Below are 12,166 nucleotides of genomic sequence, written 5' to 3'. Positions count from 1 at the left end.
GCAGAAATTTCTTCGGTTTCATACCACAGATGGTGCCAGCCCAATACTAGATATTTGAAAGTCCATTTTTAATGCCCTATTTCAACAAGTATTTGGTTCTTGGTTACTCACTTGGGAAGATCTTATTTTGTTCTTTGAATATTTAGCAGAAACAATTGTCTTTTGGCCAAAGTAAGCAATCACCCAGTATTTAAGCTATTTAAGCTAACTGACAAATGCTAACATCTTGGCTTTCTCATCTTGACTCTTTCCTTAGCTCTCTTTGGTGTTCTCTTGTGCAATATGAGTTGTACACACACTCCTTCTCTATTCACTGATTATTAGATACAACAACTATTTAATTTGCCTTGTTTGTATCTTGGTAATACAGTATGTGATATATCCATGTGCATTTAAGCACAATGGAGTGAGTTAAGGATGAAGTGACTCATAATTTGTTGGCTCTATCAGAACCACTGTTTTTCTGCATTGGTAGGAAGATGCATAAGATGACGGCATAGGTCTTTTTCATCTCCAATTTCTATGATCCTGTGATTTTAAAACTTATTATGTAATTTAACATCAAAAAGCTCAATAAGATCCTATTTTTATGCAGGTAGATCTTCATTTTTGTATTTTCTGAATCTAAGTTTGGATTCCTTTCTCACATTAATCAACAAGAAATCCAAAAAATACATGCCCTATGGATGGACTGAGGCAAATGACTCAAAATTTCAAATATGAGCTTAGGGAATCCCATTCTCCTGACCAAATAAAGCAATCACATACATATTAACAAACATTACCCTAATCAACAAGGAAGCCACTTTTGCTAAGAAGCAGCACATAGGTTTCATAGGAAAGGGTAAAAAAAGTGCTTCAGCATAATCTGTATACACTTATCTGTCACAAGGTAAGATGGGAAAAATAAATTACAATATTCATACAGGCAAAAGACATGATCATTAAAGCATGCTTTTCCTGTACTGCACTGGGATCAAATCCAAAACTTCCAGAGATAGGACCATGTCACAGGGTGGCTAGCCCCTTAATGGGACACAGGACCAGCCCCCTCCTGTAAAACAATTAGCTTGCCTCCATACGTGGGGAGAATGAGGCTGTCAGGTGATTGACTCAGGCCTGGGGTAGATAAGGAAGAGACCTGGAGAGAGAAGAGGGCTGATGGTTGGTGTTGGCAAATGCCTGCAGATACAGCAGACAGCCATTCTTCCTGTGCTAGTGTCTCCCTCACCTGCAGGGAACCCTGAGTGAGCAGATGAGGGAGACACTAGCACAGGAAGAATGGCTATCTGCTATTCTCTCCCAAATGGGGGAAGAATAAGAAAAAGATAATGGGGTCAGCTGAGGGAAGCTAAGGAAGGTTACAACAGATTGGTATTAAAACAGCCCTGAGGAAAACTGTGCGACTCCTCTGTGCAAAAGAGAAGATGGCACAGAACCAGAGAACAATTTCTGAGATAGGAGGAATTGGGCCCAGCTAAGGACTGGGTGGAAGAGACTTTATTTTCAGTTGATTTTGGTTTTAATAAAGTAGACACCCTGAAGGGAAATCTTGTGCTATATCTTTAGACTAGGGTTGCCAACTTTCTAATTGCACAAACCCAAACACCCTTCCCTGCTCCTGCCCCGCCCCTTCCCTGAGGCCTCGCCCCTCACTCACTCCATCCCACCTCCCTCCATCGCTTGCAGTCCTCCACCCTCACTCACTTTAACCGGGCTGGGGCAGAGGGTTGGAGTGCAGGAGTGGGTGAGGGCTCCGGCTGGGGGTGCAGCTCCGGGATAGAGCCAGAAATGAGGGGTTCAGGATGTGGGAGGGGGCTCCAGGCTGAGGCAGGAGGTTGGGGTGCGGGAGGGAGGGCGGGCTCTGGCTGGGAGGCAGGGGATCAGGGGCTTGGGTGCAGGAGGGGGCTCTGGGCGGGGGCTGAGGGGTTCGGAATGTGGGAAGTGGCTCTGGGCTGGGGCAGGGGATTGGGGTGTGGGAGGAGGTGAGGGCTCCGGCTAGGGGTGGGACTGGGGATGAGGGTTTTGGGGTGCTGGAGTGGGCCCCGGGCTGAGGCCAAGAGGTTCGGAGTGCAGGAGAGGGTTCAGGGCTGGGGTAGGGAGTTGGGATGTGGGAAGGGGTTCAAGGTGCGTGCTCTTGGAGGGGGTTTGGATGCAGGAGGAGGCTCAGGCCTGGGGCGGGGGATTGGGGTGTGGGAGGTCGTAAGGTGTGGGGGCTCCGGCCAGGAAGCGCTTACCTCGGTCAGCTCCCAGAAGCGACCGGCATGTCCAGCTTCTAAGCTCAGGGGTAGTTAGGTGGCTCCACACAATGCCCCTACCTGCAGGCACTGCTCCCGCAGCTCCCATTGTCTGTGGTTACTGGCCAATGGGAGCTGTGGAGTCGGCACTCAGGGCAGGGGCAACGCACAAAGACCCCCTGGCTGTCTCTGCACCTAGGAGCTGGACATGCTGGTCGCTTCCGGGAGCCACACGGAGCTAGGGCAGGTAGGGAGACTGCCTTAGCCCTGCTACATCGCCGACCAGACTTTTAGCGACCTATTAAAATCTCCCTGAGCTTTCAATGGTCACCAGTATATCGATGCCAATTTCATCAGACTCCCGGCCAATCCAGGAGGGTTGGCAACCCTACTTGACTGCTTAGAGTTTTATTAAGGAGTCCTGAAAAAAGGGAAAACAGAGGCAAGATGCCACAGAGCCACTCCAGGCCATGCGGGAGCACTTTTGAAGAGGCAGCCCTGCAACACACCATAACAAGATCACACACTACTTTGCTGCTGTGGTATTGTATGAAGGGGATTTTGCAATTCCATGATAAAGAAGGCAAACGATTAGTCACTAAAGAATTCATTAACCTGGCCAAACCTGACAAAGCCAACAACTCTGCTAACTACCCAAATAATTTCCAACTTTCCTTTTCTTAGCAAGATCATTTAAGAATGTGGTATTATCTCAGTTGTAGAAGTACTTGTCCTCTGCCAATATCCAGCATCTCTTTCAGAACAGGACATGGCATAAAAATTGCTCCTAGACTGTAGGATCCACTTGTTTCTTTCAGACAGATCATAGTGTTTTCATGGGCACCTGCTACTTGTCATTCATTGTACATGAGACCACTTAGTGAGTTCTTGTGATGCCTTGGATTTTAGTGAGAGTTGAGGATGATTAGGACCTTCCAGAATTGGGCCTTTAGTTTGCACACAAACAATGACAGTTCTACCTCCAGTTTCTACTTCTCCAACTCTTCTGCTAGCTTTTCCATTACCCTCAACATCACCAACTTCATAACATTGGACTATATTTCATAGGCTTCAGAAGTGTGCTATAGTTATCTACTTAAAAATCTACACTGAACAACATTTCCATTAAATGGAAGAAATGGACTGCATGCTTTCCTCCTGTAATTTACACACTAATTGAGGTGTAAATAAAATACTCTTAAAATATTGTATAAAAACAGATACTTTTTCTTATATTACCTTTTCAGCTGCCATTGTGAAGTACTTAAAAGCAGAAGCATTACTCTGTGTCACTGCAACACTTCCTTCTAAAAACATCTGATCAATATAAAGAAAAGGAGATATTTGCTCCTTAGATATGTGTTATGAATCCCTGCCTATCCAGTTTCTCATAAAAAATATAAACAGTAGGACAAAGTCTGCTCCTACTTCGACTTGTAGATCCCCAATAAAGCCAACGACATTGTACAGACATAATTGAGAACAGAACTTTGCCAGTTCTCTCCCATTCATGAGTTTTTCTGATTGGTTTAATGTTCTAAATTTTTACTGATTTATACTGAGTATACACTAATAGAATCATGTTAATTACTTGTTTGTAACTTGTTTTCTTAAAAAAGCCTTTAGGTTATTTGTAATAAATTCTAAGGCCAAGATTTTCAAAAGTGACTGGTGATTTTTGGGTGCCTCCTTTTTAGTGCCCAAACTGAGACATTCTTATTTGGAGATGAAGTTCAGAAAGTGGTCAACACCCTCCTCTGGAAATTAGGCCATGAGGCATCTCAAATTGGACACCCCCAAATTGAGGCACCCAAAATAATGATTCCCTTTGGAAAATGTTGGCCGAGGTAGCTTGAAGACATATTTTTTTCTACAAGTTTTATCTTTTCAATAGCTAGCTGACGCTGATTTCCTTCCAGGGTTTCTATTAGAGCTGAAATGTAAATGGGGTTTTTTGTTCATCAGCACTATTAAGTTTCAGCAGAGTTCAGTGTATAAATAGGGAGTTACATTGGCTTTGTGATGAACCATTACTTTTATATATATTTTTATTTTCACTTGGTGACAGAATAGCAAAACTTTATATGTATTCCACTAGATACAAATATTAAAGTACTTTGGGCCCCAAACCTGGCCAATATGACAACATCGCTTTAAAGTTCTATTCCACTGTGTTATTTTGATCATGATAAGTATTGTGGACCTAAGTCAGTCCTCTGTTCTACCTGTGGCGTCTCATTGAACTCAATGCAAGTGAAGACTGAAGTTGGCTCTGTAACTTTACATACAGATATAAAATTAGTACTGGTTTGAAATAAGTAATTCACTTTATGGAGCATTTCAACAAACATTTTCAACGGTGGCTTTGGTCATAAATGAAATGTATGTCTTTGGTCATCTGTCTCTTTACTAGTAGGCATTTCTTGTTGGCATACAGTAACTAACTAATATACCCTGTTCTACACTGAGTTATTAGATATCTGATTTCTTAGGCCAGATTCTACCGCCTCACTCTGGGGAGTGGATGGGGAGGAGAATGGATAATTTGCTATACCCCTTACCAGGTGTCAAATATTCGTTCACCCCCCATATGTTAGCTAAGTTCTGCTGAATTTTGATGCTGCCACCTCCTGTCCCTTCCTACCCACTTGCTCATGGTAGGGAGTAGCAGTTGTGTGGAGCCTGCTCTGCCCCCAGTATCTTGAGCCAACATGTGGGGTGGCTGTATGGGGAGGCAAGGGGAAGGTCCTAATACCCTTGCACCCCTGGTGGCTACTTTAGGTTTAGCCATTATCTAGTCCTTGATTGTTGCAATTTACTAAATTAATCTCATGAAAAGTAATACGTACCTTTCCCAGGAATGCCATACCATGTGTATTCCCTGCTTTTGCTGCCTTTAGGAAATAGTAGAAAGCTTTCTGAATAAAAAGCAATATAACAAAGTTAAAATTTTTCACCTGAAAAAGGTGTTTTTTGTAAATTTCAACCAAGACAAATGTTTTGCACAGCTTTACACCTCCTCTTGATTTAGACAGACCAGAAAAGTCACAACACAACACTGAAAGTAGCTTTACACATTTAGGCTCTGAACCTACAAACGCTTACCCACAAGTATAATTTTATGCCTGTGTGTAGTCCTACTCAATAGGACTATTCATGCATGTTAGCCTTTGCAGAATCAGGGCCTTAGTATGCTAAGTGAGAGGTGGCTGAATCAAAGGTAAGAACAGAGCATCTAGATCCATTACCTAAGAAGAGTCTGACCTTAGACAGGAACAGATTGACAGTGTTGAGGCCACATGAACAAATTTTTACAAATTCTTGTTATAGTGTATGTGATCATAAAAAAAAACTTTAGTGTTCCCCATAATGTGAATTAGCTTTCAGAAATATCATTTTGCTTTTAAAATACTTCCTCTCCCACAATTGTCAATGTCAGTTTTGTGTTGGAAAACACTCAGATAAGCACAAATTATCATCAGTATAAGAACATAAGAATGGCCATACTGGGTCAAACCAAAGGTCCATCCAGCCCAGTATTCTGTCTGGCGACTGTGGCCAATGCCAGGTGCCCCAGAGGGAGTGAACCTAACAGGTAATGATCAAGTGATCTCTCTCCTGCCATCCATCTCCACCCTCTGACAAACAGAGGCTAGGGACACCATTCCTTACCCATCCTGGCTAATAGCTACAAGTATCACATGCAAGTATCACATGCTTTTTATATGTACATGAATTACAGTATATGTCTGCTTACAGGGCCAGTCTTAGGCACAAGGAACTGCTTAGATCTTTGGATTTTTAAGCACCCTGAAAGCTGCACTGACCCAGTAAGTCAAAAGTTGTCAGATCTTCTGCTCCGACAGCAAGAATAGAAAGAGAAGAGACTAACTGCCTTATTTGCTCTGCTCCCGACAGACTAGGGAGGGAAGAAACTTGCCTCTAATTTCATTCTCTCTCATATACATTCGCTGTAAATGTTTAAAAGTTATCTTGCACTGAAACTTTTTTGGCAACTTTTGTGTACTGAGCTAATTATGGAGCCCAGATATTCATTCTGAGTCCACCCACCTTCATAACCATGCTAGCTGAAACTCTGCAGAAAAAAGTATTTTATAGTGTATAATGGGGTTCTTAATTGTACAGAATCAATGAAGTTAAATGACTTTCGTTTGCTGCAGAATATTCATATATGCAAATAAACTGGCTGTAGTGAAAACTAGTGTTGCAAGATTTAATCCTCAGCTCTTATTTAAATATACCTACAGAATGATCTTTCTCTAGTCCCTTCCTTCCTGTAAGATGTAATTGTCCAAGAAATACCTAGAAATAATTATTCAAATTTTATTTCAGCAATATTCTTTGTCTTTCTGAAATCCCAGAAAAAATACCGTAAATTCCCCCTTTGCAGAAAATAAAAGTATTGAAAGTACTTTATTACTGACTTCTGAACAAGTAGTATATCTTGAAAGCTTTCATACAATGGAATAAATATTGTAATAGTTTTGGCATAACCTAATAAAATTATTACTTCACTGTACTATGCACTGCACAAACACATGGTTCATGCCTAAAGAGCTGGCTTCTAATGCCCTAATCCTGCAATCAGATTCATATGAGCAAACCTTTGTATCTGCATGGAATCCAATTGAAATGAAGGTTATGTGCCATGTAGGGATTCCCCCATACAAGGGGTCTCCTGTACACATGTCCCCTGGGTGCCGAAATCCTGTTCCTGTTGACTGCAGTGCTGCAGGATAAGGCCCAATATGACAAAACATTTGTAGTTCATGAATACTGTCCTGTCCCCAGAAGTCAACATTTTTTCCAGAAAAAAGTATCTTAGCTTTATACACTACCTGTATCTGTGTGTCTCCTCTTTCAGCCAAAAACTTATAGTATTGGTGTACATCCCAATCTAAGAAGTCATTGTTAGAACTCAGATTTTCTGATTTTTCCATCAGTCTCACTTTTTCTACTGGCATTTCTTCATTTTTTTCTAATTTATCAGCAACTGTTAATAAAAATGACAAGACAAGAGTTGACATAGAACAGTGGTATCATATTTAGCAATTTAGAGATTATTAACGTGGATGGTACACTACATAGAGTTTCATGAAATTATGCAAAAAAGACAGTTTATGCAAATAAAGTCAAAAGATGTACCAAGTATAACATTCAGTACTTCACTTTTTTCTTTTTTTAGTAATTGTCATACTGTTCAGAAGGGTATTGCTCACTTATAGAAATAACACAATAGCACTGGACAGGCCACTAGGGATATATTTTCTCTTTTTAGATATTGTTGTTTGGTTCTAGCATTGTTTATACAGTCCTGAATTCAGGAAAAATGATGGTCTTTGCCCCTGCCATCTAGATCTTATGTAGCAGGGGCAATGGAGGAAACATGAAAAGCAGACTATTGGATTAGCAAATTGAAAAGACACTTAAAAGAGCTGATGACAAATTCTCATAACAGCTACAACACTTAATGTAGGACTGGATTTCAACTAACAAGTTGAGAACTAAAAATGGACAACTGTAGACAGTGAGGAGCAGATGAAGAAACTTCTGCTACTTCTTTTATGGGAAGCAGAACAAAAGCGAGGAACTTGGAAGAAGGAACAGTGCCTATACTTGCATTAGAAACTTCACAGTTTCATTGGTGCATCTGCTCATTATGTCATGTAGATGGAAGGCCAATAATGTACTGGTTATTGCTGCATTTATGCAACTTCCATAAAGATAATAAGTATATATTTGAGGAACTAGAAGTAAGATATAAGAATTACTTTCATAACTTGTATATTAAGATCAATAATTCTTGGTAAGAGCATAGAAATAAATGACATTTTATATATGTTGCATTAAGAATAAAATTGATCAATGGGAAAGATAGCATGGAAATTAATAATACAAGATACTTTAATTTGGTATATATTACTTTCAGATATGAAAAGTTGGTTTTCCATTTTTCTTATAAAATATTATGTGAATGTCACTTTATAATTCAGAGAGAAAGAATATCTTTACCCAGACAAATTAAAGTTAAAATTGAGAATGTGACTTTTAAAAAATTAACAGCATTATAATTTAACAAACATCAGTGAAATGTTGGGAGTTCAATAAACATGCAGTGAACATTTTAACATCAGTATTAACTTTGCCCTTTATCTCTGCCCTCCCTCCACCAGTATACTGGAGAGCCTCAACAGTTCCCACAAGAAACTCAGTCATCTCTGTTATATAAATAACAATATATGGCCTTAAAGTGTATGATAAAACCTACATCCAGTTGATGTGGGACATGTTCAGTTATAAAGAGGAAAGTGTTTGGGCAAGCTTATAACTCAACTGGCTGAACAGGTTTTGCCTCTAACTTCAGTGAAGAAATATAGGTTTGGGAGAACCATGTCTGAGGCTACCATAGTTGTGGAGCTTCTAAAGTTCCAGTGTCAGATTAGTTTCCATGATAAGGGCAGGGGTACCCAGTAGAAATTTGTCTGAGGTATAAGTTTGCAGTGATACAAGGTAGATGCAGCCTCTCTCATGCCATCAGAGATTGTGCTCAGCCCCTTAAACTGGTGGCACTGGCTGGAAAGTGGCATAGCCAATGATGTCCGGGGTGTGTCTAGATTCACTTCCTCTTGTGAAGATGGGGATGCCAAAATCAGGCTTCTAATGGAAATTGTCTTAGAACTTTAACTATGATGTCCCTACCACGTTTCCAAAATCTTATTGTAACGACTATCTGAAAATACAGAATATTAATGGAACTCATGAGATTGCAATACTACATAGCTTAAACTCTAACATTAGATATATGTGCACAGCTCCTGTAGATCTTAATGAAAGCTGCATCTATGCACCTGAGAGCAGAATCTGGTTCAATATATTATATATATAACCAGTTATGAATGGAAATAATTTTCTTCATTTCACATATTATTTTTCATTTGTTCTAAAATGAGGTATGACAATAGTAATAACATGTGGATTGCTTACTGAAATATGCCACTTTCCTGTAATTAGTTAGTGCTGCTTCACAATTTCTTGGAACATTGATTCCGACCCAGTAACGGTATCCCTAATATAATAAATAACAGATATTTTTCTTATTCTTTAACCTTTGGATTATTATACAGAGAACAAGAAATAGAGCTGCCAAATATATAATTTACAAACCAAAATCATCTGGGATATCAAATTTCCTCCAAGACTTCCAAATGTGTAATAAACAAGTGCCTAAAACATAGAAACAAAAAATTATACAAGGAATGAAGAAACAAAACCAGTAGTATTTTTGATAAGTCCTTTCTTTAATTTTTAAAAGACTAGCATATCACTTTTTATTTTTCTTACCTTGGCTTGATTATACTCCATTCCTATGCCATATGAAAACATAAATCCTAAAGCCTGTAGCTCCAAAATAAAAGCACATGTCAGTACATTTATTTATGTGTGGTCATTCGTTTTGTTTACACAAGTTGAAACAGATCCTGCCTGTTTTATTTTATTGTATGTAATTTCTTTTCTGATTTGTGCGGGGCTTTTAAGAATTAAACTCTTTTAACTGGGGTTATGAAGTCTTCATTTAGTAACTTGCTATGGTACTTTCCTTTTTTTTGTTACCAGTCAGGTGAGTAGGTTAGGTTTGTGTGAAACATGACTAAGATGAAAAGGAGTACTTGTGGCACCTTAGAGACTAACAAATTTATTAGAGCATAAGCTTTCGTGAGCTACAGCTCACTTCATCGGATGCTCTAATAAATTTGTTAGTCTCTAAGGTGCCACAAGTACTCCTTTTCTTTTTGCGAATACAGACTAACACGGCTGCTACTCTGAAACATGACTCAAGATAAGATTCATCTTAGATAACTGTTAAAAACTAAAGAAAACTATATTGGTTATTATTTTGAAACTTGTCTAGTTGAACTAACAGAGACAGTTTCCTTCAATAAGGTTGTATCATTTTGTTTGTTAGGAGCCATGACCTGAACTGAAGCACCGAAACCTTGTTTCAGGGTTTATGGTGGAGTAAGCAGCCCCAGCTCAAATCAATTCTGACTAGCACTGGTTGAAAATTTTTAGACAAAAAAATTGGTTTTGACTAAAACAAATTCTATGTGAAAAATTTCATATTTGAAATGTTCATTATTTGGATTTTGTTGAAAGATTAAAATTTTCAGTTGTCTAATGAAAATCCAAAAATTTCCATAAGAAATGGACAAAAATGGTGGGAAAAACTTAATTTTTTGCAGTGGGGCAAAGAAATCATGTCATGACTAGCTCTGCTTTGTACACCAATTCATCTACTGTAACATGATAGGAAATGCCTCTTATTCCTTTGAAACTTTAATAGATTAGTTAAAAAACAGGTTTCTGTGAGAGAATGGAGTGGTCTATCTGGGCAGAGGATTCAGAAGACACAGCATTATAGGGTAATTTACGAGGTCTAGTGGCTACAATAACTTTTAATTTCACTAGCTTCACTAAGGAGATGGGTTTCTCCCTAGGAGTCAAAATATCCAGGTCTGAGCCTATAGAGCAGTGGTTCTCAAGCAGGAGACCGAGGCCTCCTAGGATGCCACAAGCAGGTTTCGGGGGGCCGCCGAGCAGGGCCAGCAGGGCCCAAGGCAGAAAGCTGAAGCCCTGCCACATAGGTTTGAAGCCCAAGCCTGTGCCCCGCCATCCGAGGCTGAAGCCAAAGCCTGAGCAATGTAGCTTTGTGGTGGTTCCTGTGGCATGAGGCCCCAGGCAATTGCCCTGCTTGCTACCCCCTAATGCTGGCCCTGGCTTTTATATGCAGAAAACCTGCTATTGTGATATAGGTGGGCCATGGAGTTTTTATAGCATGTTAGCAAAAAGAAAAGGAGTACTTGTGGCACCTTAGAGACTAACAAATTTATTAGAGCATAAGCTTTCGTGAGCTACAGCTCACTTCATCGGATGCATTCGATGAAGTGAGCTGTAGCTCACGAAAGCTTATGCTCTAATAAATTTGTTAGTCTCTAAGGTGCCACAAGTACTCCTTTTCTTTTTGCAAATACAGTCTAACACAGCTGCTACTCTGAAATATAGCATGTTAGGGGGTCCTCAGAAAGAAAAAGGTTGAGAATTCCTGCTATTTAGGGCTAACAGGAAAGCCATTATGTTAAATAACTTTTAAACAGGGGGGAACAATAGGTTTGGCTGTGACAAATGGTGTTTTTAAAGCCATGCAATAAAAGGAGAAAAAGTCCACGAGAGAAAATCTATGCCCATTTACCTGGAAATAGACAACACAAATGATTACCATACACATGGATTTGGGGTACTGGTAGTCTGTCATGTCAGTAACTTGGTTTCCTGGTGTTATATGAACACTGTCCCTCTGCATAAAGGGCCAAACTACAGTAGGACTGGAAAGTGAGGATGATGCAAGTCTATGTCTGTTTATGAAGGGAAAGTCTCAAGGCCGTAATATGTCTAAGAAACCATGTTACCTAAGGACCAAAGTCAATGGGAGTCTTTCGACTGACAGTAATGGTCATTGGATTGGGACCCTATGTGAAGAAAACTTGAAGTCTTTTACCTTCACACAGTGCTCCATGTTTAGAAGTCCTTTTGATGAAAAATGTCTAGGGATAATAAAAGCCTTTGGGATGCTGATGCATCATGGACCCAAAAAATGAGCCTTCAATGATCACACATTCCCCAGGATGGAAGAAGTGGAAATATCTTTTTGTTAAATAGCAGTATTAGCTTAAGTCAGATTTATTAAATCTATCCATCCATGCAAGGCTCCTATCACCTTGATATCTCAGGTCCAAAATTCAATACCCAACAAAGCCAAAATTGAATGAGCTAAGTAAATCTTCATATTTCATTCTGATGAGAAAGATGCTTCTCTGAAAATAAGACAATGAACTAGGAATATTTTTGGATAT

The 12,166-nt window shown here is 39.7% G+C and overlaps 1 protein-coding gene across 12 annotated transcripts in view; it reads right to left on the bottom strand.

Annotated features, from left to right (window-relative positions):
- SEL1L2 (SEL1L2 adaptor subunit of ERAD E3 ligase) overlaps positions 1-12,166 on the bottom strand; it is an 84,792-nt gene that overhangs the window by 20,169 nt on the left and 52,457 nt on the right. For 8 of the 12 annotated variants that reach the window (XR_006280365.1, XR_006280366.1, XM_043512078.1 and 5 more), the window contains exons 6-12: positions 9,600-9,653; positions 9,423-9,482; positions 9,243-9,324; positions 7,097-7,251; positions 6,504-6,560; positions 5,087-5,155; positions 3,477-3,554 (exon numbers count right to left, since the gene is read on the bottom strand). Coding sequence is in view for 10 of the 12 variants with exons in the window: in XM_043512078.1 (XP_043368013.1) it covers positions 3,477-3,554; positions 5,087-5,155; positions 6,504-6,560; positions 7,097-7,251; positions 9,243-9,324; positions 9,423-9,482; positions 9,600-9,653 (555 nt within the window). In the remaining 2 variants the exon portion in view is untranslated. The remainder of the gene's footprint in view (positions 1-3,476; positions 3,555-5,086; positions 5,156-6,503; positions 6,561-7,096; positions 7,252-9,242; positions 9,325-9,422; positions 9,483-9,599; positions 9,654-12,166) is intronic. The other 4 variants (XM_043512082.1, XM_038397599.2, XM_043512077.1 and 1 more) reach the window with 2 other exon arrangements.

This window comes from Dermochelys coriacea, chromosome 3, assembly GCF_009764565.3.
Source record: "Dermochelys coriacea isolate rDerCor1 chromosome 3, rDerCor1.pri.v4, whole genome shotgun sequence".
Lineage (NCBI taxonomy): Eukaryota > Metazoa > Chordata > Testudines > Dermochelyidae > Dermochelys > Dermochelys coriacea.
The sequence above is the reverse complement of the archived record's forward strand: the minus strand, read 5'-3'. Positions and strand labels throughout refer to the sequence as shown.